The 14,752-nt window shown below is 39.0% G+C and overlaps 1 protein-coding gene across 3 annotated transcripts; it reads left to right on the plus strand.

Moving 5' to 3' along the window:
- The first annotated feature begins 775 nt into the window (after positions 1-775).
- Positions 776-11,655, plus strand: LOC118115662 (LIM/homeobox protein Lhx6). Of its 3 annotated transcripts, none has more exons than XM_035166966.2 (9): positions 776-1,004; positions 1,671-1,801; positions 2,316-2,447; positions 3,011-3,132; positions 5,819-6,039; positions 7,575-7,675; positions 8,326-8,421; positions 9,496-9,667; positions 10,987-11,655. In XM_035166966.2, the coding sequence occupies exons 2-9, from the start codon at positions 1,799-1,801 to the stop codon at positions 11,067-11,069; spliced, it is 930 nt and encodes a 309-aa protein (XP_035022857.1). In that variant the 5' UTR covers positions 776-1,004; positions 1,671-1,798; the 3' UTR covers positions 11,070-11,655. The 3 variants fall into 3 exon arrangements, with proteins under 3 accessions (XP_035022857.1, XP_035022860.1, XP_035022858.1); XM_035166969.2 differs by having other exon boundaries at positions 5,822-6,039; XM_035166967.2 differs by having other exon boundaries at positions 776-1,801.
- Positions 11,656-14,752: the final 3,097 nt, after the last annotated feature.

Here is a 14,752-nt window from a genome sequence, read left to right on the forward strand (position 1 = left end):
ATAAACGATGCAGAAAACAGTTGTATATATGTTTAAGCTTTATGTGTAAAATATTTTCTTAATTCTAGTTCTATATATTTGGTTATAGGCCTATTTGAGTTATATTTGAATCTATTGTTATTTATGCTAATGTAATTACATTTATTTGTCTTAAAGGTTTGACAAAGACTTTTTAGGAATCAGCATCATCCCCACAAAATATTGGTCAGGCTCTAATATGTAGTCTAACATTCGACATTAAATTAATCCTCATTTTCTTATTATTCTAAAAAAGTAAAACTAATAGGAAACTTTGAGACATTAAGAACTACTAGCAGGAAAAAACAGGCTCAAATTTTGGCATAAAAACACAACTAGAAGCTGTGAGAGTCGAGAAAATGTGGATCAAACTTTCCCTTATGGAAACATCTGGATTTAAATTTGTCAAAACCAGACACAAGGAAAAGTGCAAAAATGTGCTGATAGAATAAAGAATAGATTCTAAGCTAAATGATGTGTGATGGGTAATTTACTGAGGCTTCACGAGCATCTTGAAAATCTGTGTAATCACCAGTGACTCTGACCTCTGAGCTGCAGCTGCTTCATTCAAAAGCCAGTTTCCAGGTTAAACTGATGTTTTCAGCCACAGTTTCGTGTATTTGATAGAATCGTGTCCTGAATATTCTCGTGTCTGGAGGTGAAACCCTGAGCTGGTCCTGTGGCTGCAGCATCACATCCTGTCTGACTCAACTGGGTGTAAACTTTGAGTCGAGGCGGGGAGAAGGAGCCACAGCGGACCAACAGCACTGGGAGGGTGGTGCTGGTGCCACTGGTTTGATTCCCAGCTCCAGAAAGTTAATGAAGGAGGATTATTTTTGCAGACCGAGAGAAGGAGGGGAACGTATCTCTCTGTCATTCCAGGAAAAACAACCATGTCCCAGGGAATTATCTGGATATTTTGCTTGTGATGTTCTGGAAAAACTTTCACTGGACGATGTTCTCGCTGCTTTTGGGAGCTTCTCCATGTACGAAGTCTATTTTTCTGACTCCCACAGGCCACCTCTTGTTATTCCACTGCCTCCAATGTTTACACCGTAGCTGGTGATTAACATAATGTTGCATTCCTGTTAATTTGGACCAAATGAAGGACAACACGGGCGCAGGATTTCCACCCAAACGCAGATTTTTGGCACTTTATGAATGCAGCTGTAATCACACAGGGGAGCCTCGAGTGTTTAAATGGGTCCATCAGCAGAAAGAGACAATCAAGCTCCTTTATGCCTCAAGATCAGCTGCAGTTTCTGCGCATTGTCTGTTATGAATAGACCGATCTCCAATTGAGCCTCTTCACTTTGGAGATTTTTTCGATTTTCGATTTTTTTTTTTTTTTACAGCTATTGAAATTAGGATGTGCCGCCTGGTTCTTCTCTTAGCTTGGTGGCTCCGCTGCCTTTTCGTGATTGACACATGAAATTGACACTCGGGGCTGAGCTCTTATCAAGCGAAGCGTTTCAATCCGCCGCTAATTGCAGATATGGTGCCATCCTTTCTTTTCACACGCGTCTGATTGCACGGGAACACCGCTGCCTCCCATCGCGCACAAGAGGAATGATCGATCTTACATAGCTTCTTCTTTTTTCTTTTTTTTTTTTGCCTCCTTCTAATTGCATCAAAATGTCTTTTGTTGCCAGGGTTTAAATGCAGGAGAAACTGTTACTCGTTGTTTTGGACCGGATATAGTGTGGGCTGGGGCAGAGATGCGTAATGCGCAGAGCAAGCTCCGTCTTCTCTCCAAATAGGCAGCGCGCAAGACCCGAAAATGGTGAGTCACAAACATCTGGACGAGTTTTTGGTTTGCAACCTTTTCTTGATTTCTTTGTCTTTCAGTGTGTGTGTTTGAGGTTTTACTCGATTCCTCCACTGTTCCTCTGCTCCTGGAGTTCTCCTCCCGGGGACCAGGAGGTTGGATCAGGAGGATCCACTGGAGTTTATCATCAGGGGTTTAGTGGAGAGCGAAAACCAGCAGAATTTTTGATTTTGGTTCACAGAGTCTACTGCAACCTTTTAAACGTAGTGTTCAATTCAATTTAGTGTGTTTGAATTATCAGAGCAGATTCGTGGGAATATGTCAAATTTAAATGACATCATAATGAAGGTATAGGCCTGTAAATATAGAGTTAAAGCTTTTCTAGACATTAAAATTAGAGCTTTTTTCTTAGGCTGGATCTTCTAAAACATTTCACGGACTATTTTTTCCTGTAACTCAACTTAAAAAATAAAATACAAATGAAGAAACGAGTCCTGTCTTTGGTCTAAACTCGTCTTTTCCGGCGCAGTCTAAGTCGGAGGTGAAGAAGGAGTCCGGGGAGTCCAGTCCGTCGGAGGCCGCCTGCCTCTGCTCTCCTCCGGCCGCCAAGAACCAGTGCGCCAGCTGCGGCATGGAGATCCACGACCGGTACCTGCTGAAGGTGAGGAGCCCAAAATAGTGTTAAATATGTTAAAGTTAAATATGCATATTTAAATCTGTCAGAAAGAATTAAATACACGAAGCTTCAGGAGATTTACGTTCTCATAAATTCTAAATTCTCCTAATTTGGTTCCTTATTTTTGCCTCAATTATATCTCAGGCCTTTATTTCCAATTTCTTTCTTTCTTTCTGTGAAACATCTGGATGAGAGTGTGTGATTGTCAGTGTTCGGTTGTTGTGATTGTTGTGATTTGTATGATTGTGTTTTTAACCTTTCTTTCTTTCCTTCTTTCCTTCTAACATCTGGATGATGTGTATGATTGTGTTTCTTTCTTTCTTTCTTCATATCTTTCTTTCTGTCTTTCTTCCTCGTAATAATTTGTATGATTGTGTTTTTAATATTTCTTTCTGTCTTTCTGTCTTTCTGTCTTTCTGTCTTTCTGTCTTTCTTCCTCGTAATGATTTGTATGATTGTGTTTTTAATCTGTCTTTCTTTCTGTCTTTCTGTCTTTTTTTCTTTCTCTCTTTCTTCTTTGTATGATTGTGTTCTTCATCACCACGCAGGTCAACAACCTGAACTGGCACCTGGGTTGTCTGGAGTGCTCAGTGTGCAGAGCGTCTCTGCGTCAACAAAGCAGCTGCTACGTTAAAAACAAGGAAATCTACTGCAAACTGGATTATTTCAGGTAACAGCGCTTTTATTCTGGAGCCGCTTTTATTTCTACTGAATATTAATATTTAACGCTTAAAGTTTAAAACCTGCAAGATGATGTTTGAGTTATTTTTTTATCAAATAAAAAGGGTTGATGAATTTGAAGCTCACTTTACACAGCTATGGAAAAAATCTGTCATCGTTAATTAAAATGAACGTGTTTATTTTTTCTAGAATAAAAAAATGAATCACTGTCTTATTGATAACGTTCAATTTAAATTAGTCGACTACCATAATTAAATTGATAAATTCGGCGATTACATTGTTTTCATTTAGTTTGAAAGTTTAAATATGTATTATAAACTGTCCGTGCACAGAACATCTGTGGTTATTAGTCTCACTACAGTCTGACGATTTGAAGTGCGTTTGCAGAGTAGAATATTAGAAAATGATGGTGAAAACAAAAACAGACAAATGAGAAATGTGAGCGGAGCGTCATTGTAAAACCACATGTGTGTTATTGAAATCTCGAAATACTGATGATCTATGTTTTAATCTCCCACCGAATTCCCCAAATATGCAGACAGAGGTAAATTCCAGAAAACCATCATATCTCATTATTTAACTGAAAACTACAGATTTTATCTTTTAATCTGGCTTCAGTTTTAATTCGTAAAATACTTGACAGTTTCACCTGAAAGTAAAACGATGACCTGTGGAGATTATTTGTATTTTTTGGATCCAGGTGATAAATAATCAAAGATAATTGGTTTGTTTTTGTGGATGTTTTTACAGCTGATTGAGTTTCACCCTTTTAAACATCAACTCTGAACTCAAGAGTAACAAGATTCGACTTCTTTATTTAGAGAATCCTGATTTTATCAGTGTAAATTAGGTTCATGCAGAATGTAATAAAACAAACCACGTACACAACCGTGATCTTAAAGGTGAGCCAGATCAGACCAATGCATTTGACTGATTCCAATTTACTAATGTATAATATAAACCACATTAGCTAATTTCATGACCCTTGTTGTGATTGGACCTTGTAATTTCTATTTCTATTTTAATTTGATTTATTCACCAAAATCTCTCTAAACTGTCATCTGACTGTACGGGCTGTGTAAACCCCACCTCCTAGCTACATACAAACCAATGACACTATATGTTTCTGAGAAATTAATTTAAACGATAATTGGTTTACTGGGAAAATATGCTGGAAACGTCAGTCCAAGAAGACAGTGAAGAATTGTACACTTTCTTTAGCAAAAATGCAAATAGCAGTATCTTTAATTACTGAAGAAGTCAGGCTTTGGTTGAGCTGATCCCAGTTTGTAGACACATGCTACTTGTGATATGGAGTCACAGTTCAACACAGCTTTGGGGATCATGAGCTAAAACGTTTTGGGGACCGCAGTTAAAGAAGATATCGTTTTTTATTAGACAGTTTTCTAGGCCAAGCATGGGATTTCAGAGTAAATTTGAAATATTGAGATGTATTAGACACATAAACAACTAAATCTGTATGTATTTAAAGGAAAGATCTCTAAAAACCTATTTTTGACCACATTCCCCAAATGAAGCTTTGTCTTCCTATTATTATGCAAACGGATGAATTAAAGGATTTTAAGTGAGATAACATAAATCATCAATATAATTTGAATATCAAAGTGTAAAAATTCCTTTAATTACTGTAAGCCCTCACACGGGGAACCCTCTGGCTGTGAATTAAACAATTGTAAACAATTGCTGCTGTATTTCAGTATTTAGTTCATTCTTTTGATGAAGAGACGATCCCTCTGCTAAACACTCCGCTGCACATATTCTATATATTTAAAAAAAGACAATTGAGGGTTAAATGTAAACAAAAGTAAAAGTATAAAAATATGCAGAATTATATTAAACATGAAGAAATGTTAACTTGAAATGTAAAAGGAGAATCAGAGAGTGCTGAGAATCAAAATTCAAAACAATCTGTCAGGGAACTGCGAGCTTCCTACCCAATGATATTGTACTTCTCATTGTTCAACTGTAAGAGTCACTGCTGTACAGTGCGGGTGAATGAAACTCACAGATATGAACAGATTGATGATACAGATGTTGGTACGAGGAGGATTTAAAAGAGGAGAGAGCGACTTTCACAGCATCAGGGGAGGAAAGAGTAGAAAAACGTGTGAGACAGTTTTCTGTCACATGAAGGTTTCAAACCTCTGGAGTCTACGACGGCAAGATCAATCACGTGATGTGTCCAAATTATACGTTGATATTGTAATTTAAAGTGGAAAATTAATTGTCTGGTCACATAGAGTGTGCTTAATAAAACAAATAGAACAAATTAGCTCAGGATTCCTAAGTGTAAAAAACACCAGCATGTGTTCAGGAAAAATATTAACTTTTCCAAATAAACACAAAGTACATGAAACGAATACAAATCATAACTAACTACCAATGTTTGAAGCAGAAATGTGCAGGTGGACAGTTAAACAACACAACTCAGTGAAATGTGTTTTGCAGACTAATACAACTGATGTATTGTGGACTGTGAGTTCTTATTGTAGCTGTAAACATGTTTGTATTGCTGCACTGTCAGAGTGTGTGTATTTGTTCAGACAGATGTGTTTGTGTAACTGTGTGTATTTAAAAGCTCCTGCCCAGGACTTTAAACTGAGCTCAGTGACCTGCAGCCGACCTTCACCTGACGTTTCCTTCTTCCCCCACAGTAGGTTTGGCACCAAGTGCGCCCAGTGTGGCCGGCAGGTGTACGCCAGCGACTGGGTGCGGCGGGCCCGGGGCAGCGTGTACCACCTGGCCTGTTTCGCCTGTTTCTCCTGCAAGAGGCAGCTGTCCACCGGGGAGGAGTTCGGCCTGGTGGAGGGCCGGGTGCTGTGCCGCAGCCACTACGACATCATGCTGGACAACCTCCGCAGGGCTGCAGAAAACGGTAACAGACACGATCCAAGAGGCATCTCTGATGATCCACTCAGGAAAAATATACAAGTTTCATGGCCTGATTAACTTCCTGAGGGACCCTGGGGGGAAATTTGTCGTAGGGGCCCCTATTGGCCCCCACTATACATATCAGTTTACATGCACACATCAGGAACCGGCCAGTTCTCTAGAGTGCTCTCTTTAAAGCCCTTTTCAGACATGAGCAAGGTCCAGACATTATCCGGACTTTGCCTTCCACATATGAAGAACGCAGTAGGAGATTTTCCGGGTCCGATGCATTCAGCAACAACAGGAAAATGTCCTGAATATTCAAGGAAGGGGGTCTGATGTTGTTGTCTTTCCAAATTGACATCTACCTCAGCGTTTTCTACGTGTCTGGCTCCTCATTTGTACCATTTTTTTGTTTTTCCAGTTTGGCTTCTGTTGAATGTTAAACGTCATCAACACGTCAACTGGCCTGCTTTGAATTTTCCTGACATTTTGCTGCTGTATTCTCACGTGGCCTCACTCGGCTGGCAGGAAAAACTGCGGAGAGCGTCCACGGCAACTGACTCGGACATTTTGGTTCTCACATTCAGCCCCATTCAGCAGAGTCTGAGAGGAGTTTCAGTTTCCTCTGTGGGAAGGTCGTACATCGAACCAAGCGGCCCCCTCAAGAAACACATGATCCCAAACCACATCATTCCAACCTTTAAAGGATTACAACCCAAGTGCAGGAATAATAGTCAAGTAGAAAAGTTTGAGAGACGTTGAGGAGTTTCCGACAATGGTTTCGTTGCAGACTCCTGAACTGATCATAGAATTCAAGGGGCTTCTCAGAAAATTGTCATTGCTATGGAATAACGTAATCAGCCGTTCTCTGGGGCCCCCTCTCACCTCGGGGGCCCCAGGCAATTGCTTGTGATGCCCCTGCTCTCAAGGAGCTTTGCTCCACACTGAACATCACATATTTAGTCTCTGAGGATTCAGCCCAGCTCTTTGTTGAGGTGATGCAGCGTCATCATTGCATCAAAAGTAAAAATCCACATTTCCTTTCTTTCAATACGAAATACAAACATATTTTAACTTCTTGAATTTAAGACAAAGATCTGCGATTATTATAGACGATGGACTTGTTAAAACATCTGGAAGTTAATTTTAACTGAACTTGGAGAAAGAGGAAAGTTTTGGGAGATCTAACAAAATAATAATAATAAAAAAAAGAAATATAAGCCAGAGGTATAAATGAAACGTATGGAGGAATATATTCTTCACACTGATAATAACAGCTCTAGAGGCAGACTCAGCTCTCTGCTGTGTTTCCAGCGAGGAACATGTCGGCCGTAATGGTATAAATACTTTGGACTGTGCGGTTCTTGGCAAGAAAACATTTAAATTAAGTTAGCGTGGCTTGTTTGGACAGATTCATGACACAGACTTTGTGGAACAAGCTCGGCCTGTTGTGTTGTGCAACCTCACAATGCGCTAACTGAAGTTTTTATTTTCCGAGTGAAGTGACATGAGAAACCTTGTTGTGATTGTCTTCAGGCACAGGACTGACTCTGGAGGGAGCTCTGCCCTCCGATCAGGACGGTCAACCGAAACCAGCCAAGAGAGCGCGGACGTCGTTCACTGCCGAGCAGCTGCAGGTACATTCTGCACAAAAGGTCAAAGTTCTGATATCACAAAGTAAAATTGTAAAACTGATACTTAATTATGGGTAAATAGAAAACTGGAAAATGTACTTTAGGTATGTTCTCAATGCAGAGAAATGTCCCCTATCTAATCATAGTGGGTTTTATTACTTGTCGGTGTTAATGTAGAATGTAAAACTTGTTGTTGGTTCAGATTTTAATGGTTATAAAGGTCAAAAACTGAAACACAAAATCATTTGAGGAAATAAGACGAGGAAAAGCAACAAATTGTCACATTTGAACAAACTGGAACCGTGAAATATTCCCAGGCATTATTTGCATAAAAACACATTAATTATTACATCAGTTACCAAAACAGTTGCTGATTATATAGTGATTACTAACCAAGAAATTGATTAATTGATCTATTAATGTGCGGTAAGTTACTTTAGGGATTTTATTTTTTAAATGAAGTATCATGTTTTTAAAGTATGTGTTGGGTTTTTAAATCAAAAAAGTGACTAAAGTTGTCAAAATACATCATTGTACACTATTTGACTGTTAAAAACTGGAATAGAAGTATAGAACATAAGTACAGTACTTGAGTAAAAGTACATAGTTACTTTCCTCCACCTGGTATTAAATTATTATGTGTTTCCTCTCAGGTGATGCAGAATCAGTTCGCTCAGGACAACAACCCCGACGCTCAAACTTTACAGAAACTGGCAGAAATGACGGGACTGAGCAGACGAGTCATACAGGTCGGACACAATCACACATTATAAAACAATATGAGGCAAGATTATATTGTGTCGTGTGCAAAGAAGCAGGGCTCTGAGACAATTAACGTAGAACAGGAAAGAAGAGAAACACATTTTCAGCCAAAAAAAGACAATCTGAAAAGAGAAAATCAGGCTTTGATTGAGCTGCTTGTAGACGCGAGCAACTTGTAACAAGAGGTTATAATTTGATTTGGCTGCTTTGTTTGAGAGGATAATGACTCAAATGGAACCACAAAGACAATTAATATGCAGAATATAATGTTGTATTGAAGTTCAGGCCTGAAGTGGAGGATAATTCAATTCTTTCACTTAGTAAAATGAGTTACACCCAGTGGTGAAATCCTCTGAGTAAAAATCCCACATTTAAAATTTCACTTGAGTGAAAACATCAAAATGTACTTCAAGTAAAGTACTCATGCATTAACGTACATATTACTTTACATTAGCAAGTTAATGTTTTGCTGAAGTTATAATATCATATCATTATATTTTGTTCAGCAAATAACAAGTCACCAAATTTTTTAAATGAATAACGTGGATTAAAAACTACAATATTAACTGAAAAGTAACGGAGTAGACTTACTCATATAGTAGCATAAATGTAGTAAATGATTTCTCGATTAAAGTTGTAATCTGCCATTTTGTGCTCATGTTTGAATTCTTAAATCCGGAGAAGTTCCTCCAGAATTTATCACGACAAGTTGAAATCGTCTTCAGTGGTCCGTTAAAATAAAGAAGTTAAAGTCAACATGTGACCTTCTGTGACCTTCTGAATTTACCTGAAAGTGATTTTAAAGACCAGACCAGGGGAATTATCCAGCATTTAAGAATAAGAGTAAAAAGTTATTCAAATCATTGCCAACTTATTTCAGTTTACCAGTTAGTTCCTTTGTGCCTGGAACTGGTCATCAATAGTAACCCAGCAACAAATACTTGTCCTGTGGCTCCTCAGTGTGTTTAATAATAATTAAATGGGTGATTAGAACAAGAGTGAAGCTTTAATCCAGATCTCCCTGGTGACTGAATGTTCACATTATCTGTAATACTTCCCAGGTTTGGTTTCAGAACTGCCGGGCACGACACAAAAAGCAGCCGCCCCACAACAGTTTCTCTCAGAGCGCTCCGCTGTCCAGGATGCCTCCATCGCTGCCAGACGACATCCACTACTCCCAGTTCAGCAGCCCGGACCGACCACATCTACTCGCTCTGCACGGATATCTGGACGGTGAGTGTCCCCTCCTCTTCTTCCTGCTTCAATGTGATGACAGGATTTTAATAATACATTACCTAAAAACTGATTTAAAGCATTATTTTTTTTACAACATATACAGTTATGGAAGTAAATTTGCTCGAATAGAAATTTGAGGGACTCAACTTTTTTTTGTTGTTGTGCTTTTTACTTCTACATTTATGTGAAAGCTTTTACTTTATAGACTCAGACTTTACATGAAGTTCTAATACAGCCCAGGATCTAAAATGTTTTGTGAATCATGTAGCCTATTAATAAAATACTTACTGTATCTTTAAAAACAACCTATAAAGTCATTATGCTAAAATATCCTACTAAGATTTCACAGGTACAGTAAAGTAATGAAACGAACTTCATGTCAAAACCTCGATGTAAAGAAATACCACATGGTTACAAGTAAAAAATATTAGGTGAAGATTTTGCTCAAGTAAAACTATAAAAGTATTTACATCAAAATGTAGTACCAAAAGTAAAAATAATGCCTATGCAGAATAATGCATATTATACTCCTGTAGTCATTGATGAATTAATATTTACACCACTTTAATATTGCAGCTGTAGAGGTGGAGCTCATCTGAATAAATACTTTTACTTACCTCAGAATTATGCCGGGTTAAGCTGTGAGGTCGTTTCGTAGGAAGCTCCAGTCTCAGCACAATCAGAGACTTGATGGAGCAGCAACGTACTTAAAGGGAACTTCAGGTTAAACAGGTTTGGTCTGAGACGTCATATTCTTCAAATACAGTCCAGTAAAAACAAACACTTTTATTTTTGCTCAAGGTAGTTAGTTATTACTTTTTAGCTTCTGCAGAATATCACTGTAAATTACACAGTTTTGACCAAATTTCATATGATTTATTTCCCATTCCCTCCCAAATGTCCAGTTCTTTTGTTGTTGCTGCCATTACTGAGAAGTTCTGCCTCTCAACCTACATTTTAGGAACCAGAAAGGGTTTTATCGCTTCCTGATTCATACAGAGTGACATAGTGTAAATTACAGACATTACAGTGTAAATTGAGGGTATTTTTATACATTTTTACACTTTTTCCCTTTTAGAATGAGACTCTGACGTCATGTATTGGACAGACTGAGGAGCCCTTTGAGGGAAATGCTTGATTTCTAATTTTGAATGACACAGAAATAGTGTCTTGACTTGAATGGACTACATGATAAATAATGAAGCCTCAAGTTTGACACTATATTTACTGCAGTTTTTAAAGCTGTGGATTCTGACTGTGTGTCATTAGTAACGTGCTCACACTGCCTCACTAACGCTCTCCTCTTGTTTGTGCAGCTCATCCCTTCTCCGTCCTCGCTGCTCCGGGCCACTTGACCCATCCATCCATCTCGTTACCACAGCTTCCCATAAGCCGCTGACATCCCGGGGCCCACGTCTCCACCACTCCGATGATATTGTGAAAAAAAATAAAATGTAAATGTTTTGGGAGCAGCAGGACAATCTGCTTTCAATCAGTCGGATTCCTTGTCGTGAGACTGAAAATCTAAACTTGTCTTCTAAAGACAGCAGATTGTGGTTATGGAAGAAACGTCCAACAACGCAGGAAAGAAAAGACGACCACTCATTTTGTTTTTCCTTTTTTTTGTGGCTGGACACAAAAACACTGCATCAGGTCAGGATTTCTTTTCATTTGTTGACTCAATCATTCAAGGTATTTTAATTATGTTGCTGCAATATGAGCTTTCAAAAAAAACAAAAAAAAGGGAGCGTTGTAGGAGTATTACAGTAAAACCTCAGTATTCTATCTCTTTGTCTTGAGTTGATGATGAGCACGTTTGCAGCCTCACTGTCGTTCGTTGTTGTGTTGTTGTCAGAAAAATGGGAAAACACTTATTTATTACAGAACAAAACTTCACTTTTTAAAAAGCACTTTTAAATGTGTCTTGACATGGAACAATTCAGTGATTGTACATTGTAAATACGGTTTAATAAAATGTATCAGAACTGTAACGAAACAAGGGTCGGGTTGGTTCACTGATGCGGAAGGAGCAGGAGTGTGTGTGTGTGTGTGTGTGTGTGTGTGTGTGTGTGTGTGTCCCATGGGGACTTGTCCTCATGGGGACAAAAATCAATTCCTCATAAGGGAAAGCGTTATATATCAAGGAGAAGACGTGTTTTAATGTTAGGTTAAAATTAGGGTTATAGGTTAAGGTCTTGTCTCTATGGTTTCTAGAGAGAGAGAGAGAGAGAGAGAGAGAGAGAGAGAGAGAGAGAGAGAGAGAGAGAGGGAGAGAGTGTGTGTGTGCATGCGACGGAGCAATGCAGACAAAAGTGATATTTTAGGACACTACTACTTTTACACCGACCGTTGCTAAGTCTAAGTGCTAACTGTCAGAGGTCAGGTACCTGTATCTAGTGACCTGTTATTGAGTACAATGTCCTGCCACCAACCTACACATCATCTCCAATTTACCTTCTGTACTTAACAGGAAACCTGATCAATCCTGCTGTGAGGACCATTATGGAGGTTTTCCCTCGCAGCGCAGCCATTGATTGGGCGGCCTGTTGCCTTTTATGAGGCCTTTTAACACAGATCATCTACAGTTGTTGCATTGATTGACAGCACTTAAGCCGCCGTGATGGGAAGAGTGAATGGGTTAAAGGATATCGTTAGATCGGGATTTTACAAACTGGATCAATGTGGCTTTCTCTCTTCTTCTTTTTTTTTTAGAGCAGAAGTAAATTCTTTGAGTGTGCAACAATCATGCACTTTTACAATCCTGGTCACATTTACACCACTGGCACTCAGAGAGCAACAACTAGACAACCTGAAAGTAAAGTCTGAGCGACCTGTGTTTCCTTTTTATCCTTTTAAAATGTGACCAAGATATTTACCCAGCAGGATCTCCTGCAGTTGTCTTCTTGTCTATATTTCCTGGTGCTCATATTGGTGACACTTTTTCTCCTTCCTTCTTCCTAAAGCAATGATCTTTACTGTTTCTTTCTTTATTTTAGTTCCAGCTGCTGAACATTCTTGCTTCGTTACCTTGTTTCCCAGCATCTGTATTTCAACACTTCAAACAAATAAGCAGTGTCCTCACATTGTTGACAGATTTATTCCCTTTTGCTCAGTTTGAATTCAGTGAATGGTTAAAAGTAGCCTGCATGAAAAGGTTGCATGGTTATAGTGCAGCATGCTGTGTATACGTAACTCTTCCAAATGACCCCAAATTAACTTACGCCAGCCCACTGGCTTATTTATTTTCCACCCAACAGCACTTTCCCCATTGTGGTTCTCCAGAGGGCTGCTGGTGCATCAAGGAAGCAGGTTAGGTCCCATGTTTCACCACATCAAGCTCAATTTCTCATTTTTAGTCATACAAACATATCATTGGTATCAATCTCCTTATTTCCTCATTTGAAAACCTTTCCCTACATCAGGATCTATTCTGTTGGGAGGATACAGGTGGAAAAATCCCAGATTGTTTCATTTACTGGTTGTGAACTTTGTCAATTATAACTGCCGAACACAAATGTTTAATTTGAGTTTAAAAAACAGAAAGAGTTCTGCATTAACACAATTTCAGGTGACAAACATAAACAGTGTTTGACTTATTTAATCAAAGATGCCCAAACTGGACCGATATGAGTTTCTGTGTCTGCGTCATTGTCTTATCTTTGAACACATGTACGTGTGTTTTTGTGTGTGGGTCTAAACTATATCTGTGTTTAAATAAAAAAAGGACTTGAGATCACAGCATGAGAGGGTGTAGAAGAAGACTGAGGGAGAACTCCTTCCCCAAACTTTACCTCTAAATCCAACTTTCTTCTAATCAATCACTTTCAATCAATTCAATCAGGAGGAAACCTGCGGGAAAGCGATGCAGCTCCTTGTGAAACCGTAGAACAAAAGCTGTCTTCATGCTAAGCAGAGAGATGATTATCAGACTGACATAGTTTGGGCCACCTGCCAGCACTACACTGTAAAAACCCATATTTCTCCCCCATTAGAGTCCCCCTCAGATTCGAAAGCTTAAGGCAGCATTTAGACATGTCTCCCTCTCTCCGAGCACAAGCATCCCCGAACGTTCAAGTCCCCTCGGTTTTTTTTCATCCTGTCATGCGTCCGCCTCGGTGATTGGCAGCCTCAAGTGGTTGCAGATGAAAGCGGGCCCCCCATGCTAATGAATAGGCCCCTGATTGCAGAGCTGCTCGCTCACTGAATTACAGCGTCGGCCGCCTAATGAGCAGATACACTGCAGTGCCCCCTTGTCTCCCTCGTATTCACATTTCTCTTCTTCGTGCTGATGAGCTCTCCCCTTGCACAACAGTCAACAAAACCTCTGTGGAAGATTGCAACGCGAGCCATCTTCATCATCAGCGCCCTCCTCCTCCTCCTCCTCCTCCTCCTCGAGTTTATTTCGGATGCTGCCATATGCTGACAGCTTCTTCAGTTTTTTTTGTCCGTTTTAAAAAAGAAATCTTGCTTAAAAAGGATTTTGTTTGACTGAACTGATGAAGCCTTGCAAAGTAACTGAATGGCTGATGAGTATGATAATGTTTTAGTTTCGGGTCCGGAATAAAAGAACTTGGATGATGAATTTAAGAATAAAGATGTTCTAAAAATATATCATGAAATACACGAATCCTAATGAGGCCTTGTTCGTGGATTTGCATTTTATGGAATAGAATAGTATCAGGGAACACAATATTTTACTGTCTCCTGATACTTTGGATTCACTGTTAGGGACCAAGAGAAATATATCTGGAGCAGGATGAGCTTTCTTTAGTTTGTGTAAATAAACCAAGGTCATTCAGGGTGAAGGGATTATTTGAAGTCTTCTCTTAAAACCTGCTACATTCGTACATTTGTACACCTTGTTCAATACTTTTTTTTCAATACCTAATATATCTATAAGACTATTGTCCTCTGCATGAAACCTTGAACCATGGTGCAACTGAAGGTTTGATTATCTTTATTGTAAATCAATGCTTCAGACTTTTTATACAAACTGTACCGTTTATAACTATAACTAATTTAGTCCAAATTAAGCCTCTCCCCCAAATGAAAATGGTCCATTCACACTTTAAAAACTGTAAC

The sequence above is a fragment of the Hippoglossus stenolepis genome, chromosome 9, assembly GCF_022539355.2.
Source record: "Hippoglossus stenolepis isolate QCI-W04-F060 chromosome 9, HSTE1.2, whole genome shotgun sequence".
Taxonomy (NCBI): Eukaryota; Metazoa; Chordata; class Actinopteri; order Pleuronectiformes; family Pleuronectidae; genus Hippoglossus; species Hippoglossus stenolepis.

Coding starts and splice junctions, on each gene's coding strand:
- LOC118115662 (XM_035166967.2), top strand. Junction 6,040..7,574: donor CCGCAGGGCTGCAGAAAACG/GTAACAGACACG, acceptor GATTGTCTTCAG/GCACAGGACTGACTCTGGAG. Junction 8,422..9,495: donor TGAGCAGACGAGTCATACAG/GTCGGACACAAT, acceptor AATACTTCCCAG/GTTTGGTTTCAGAACTGCCG.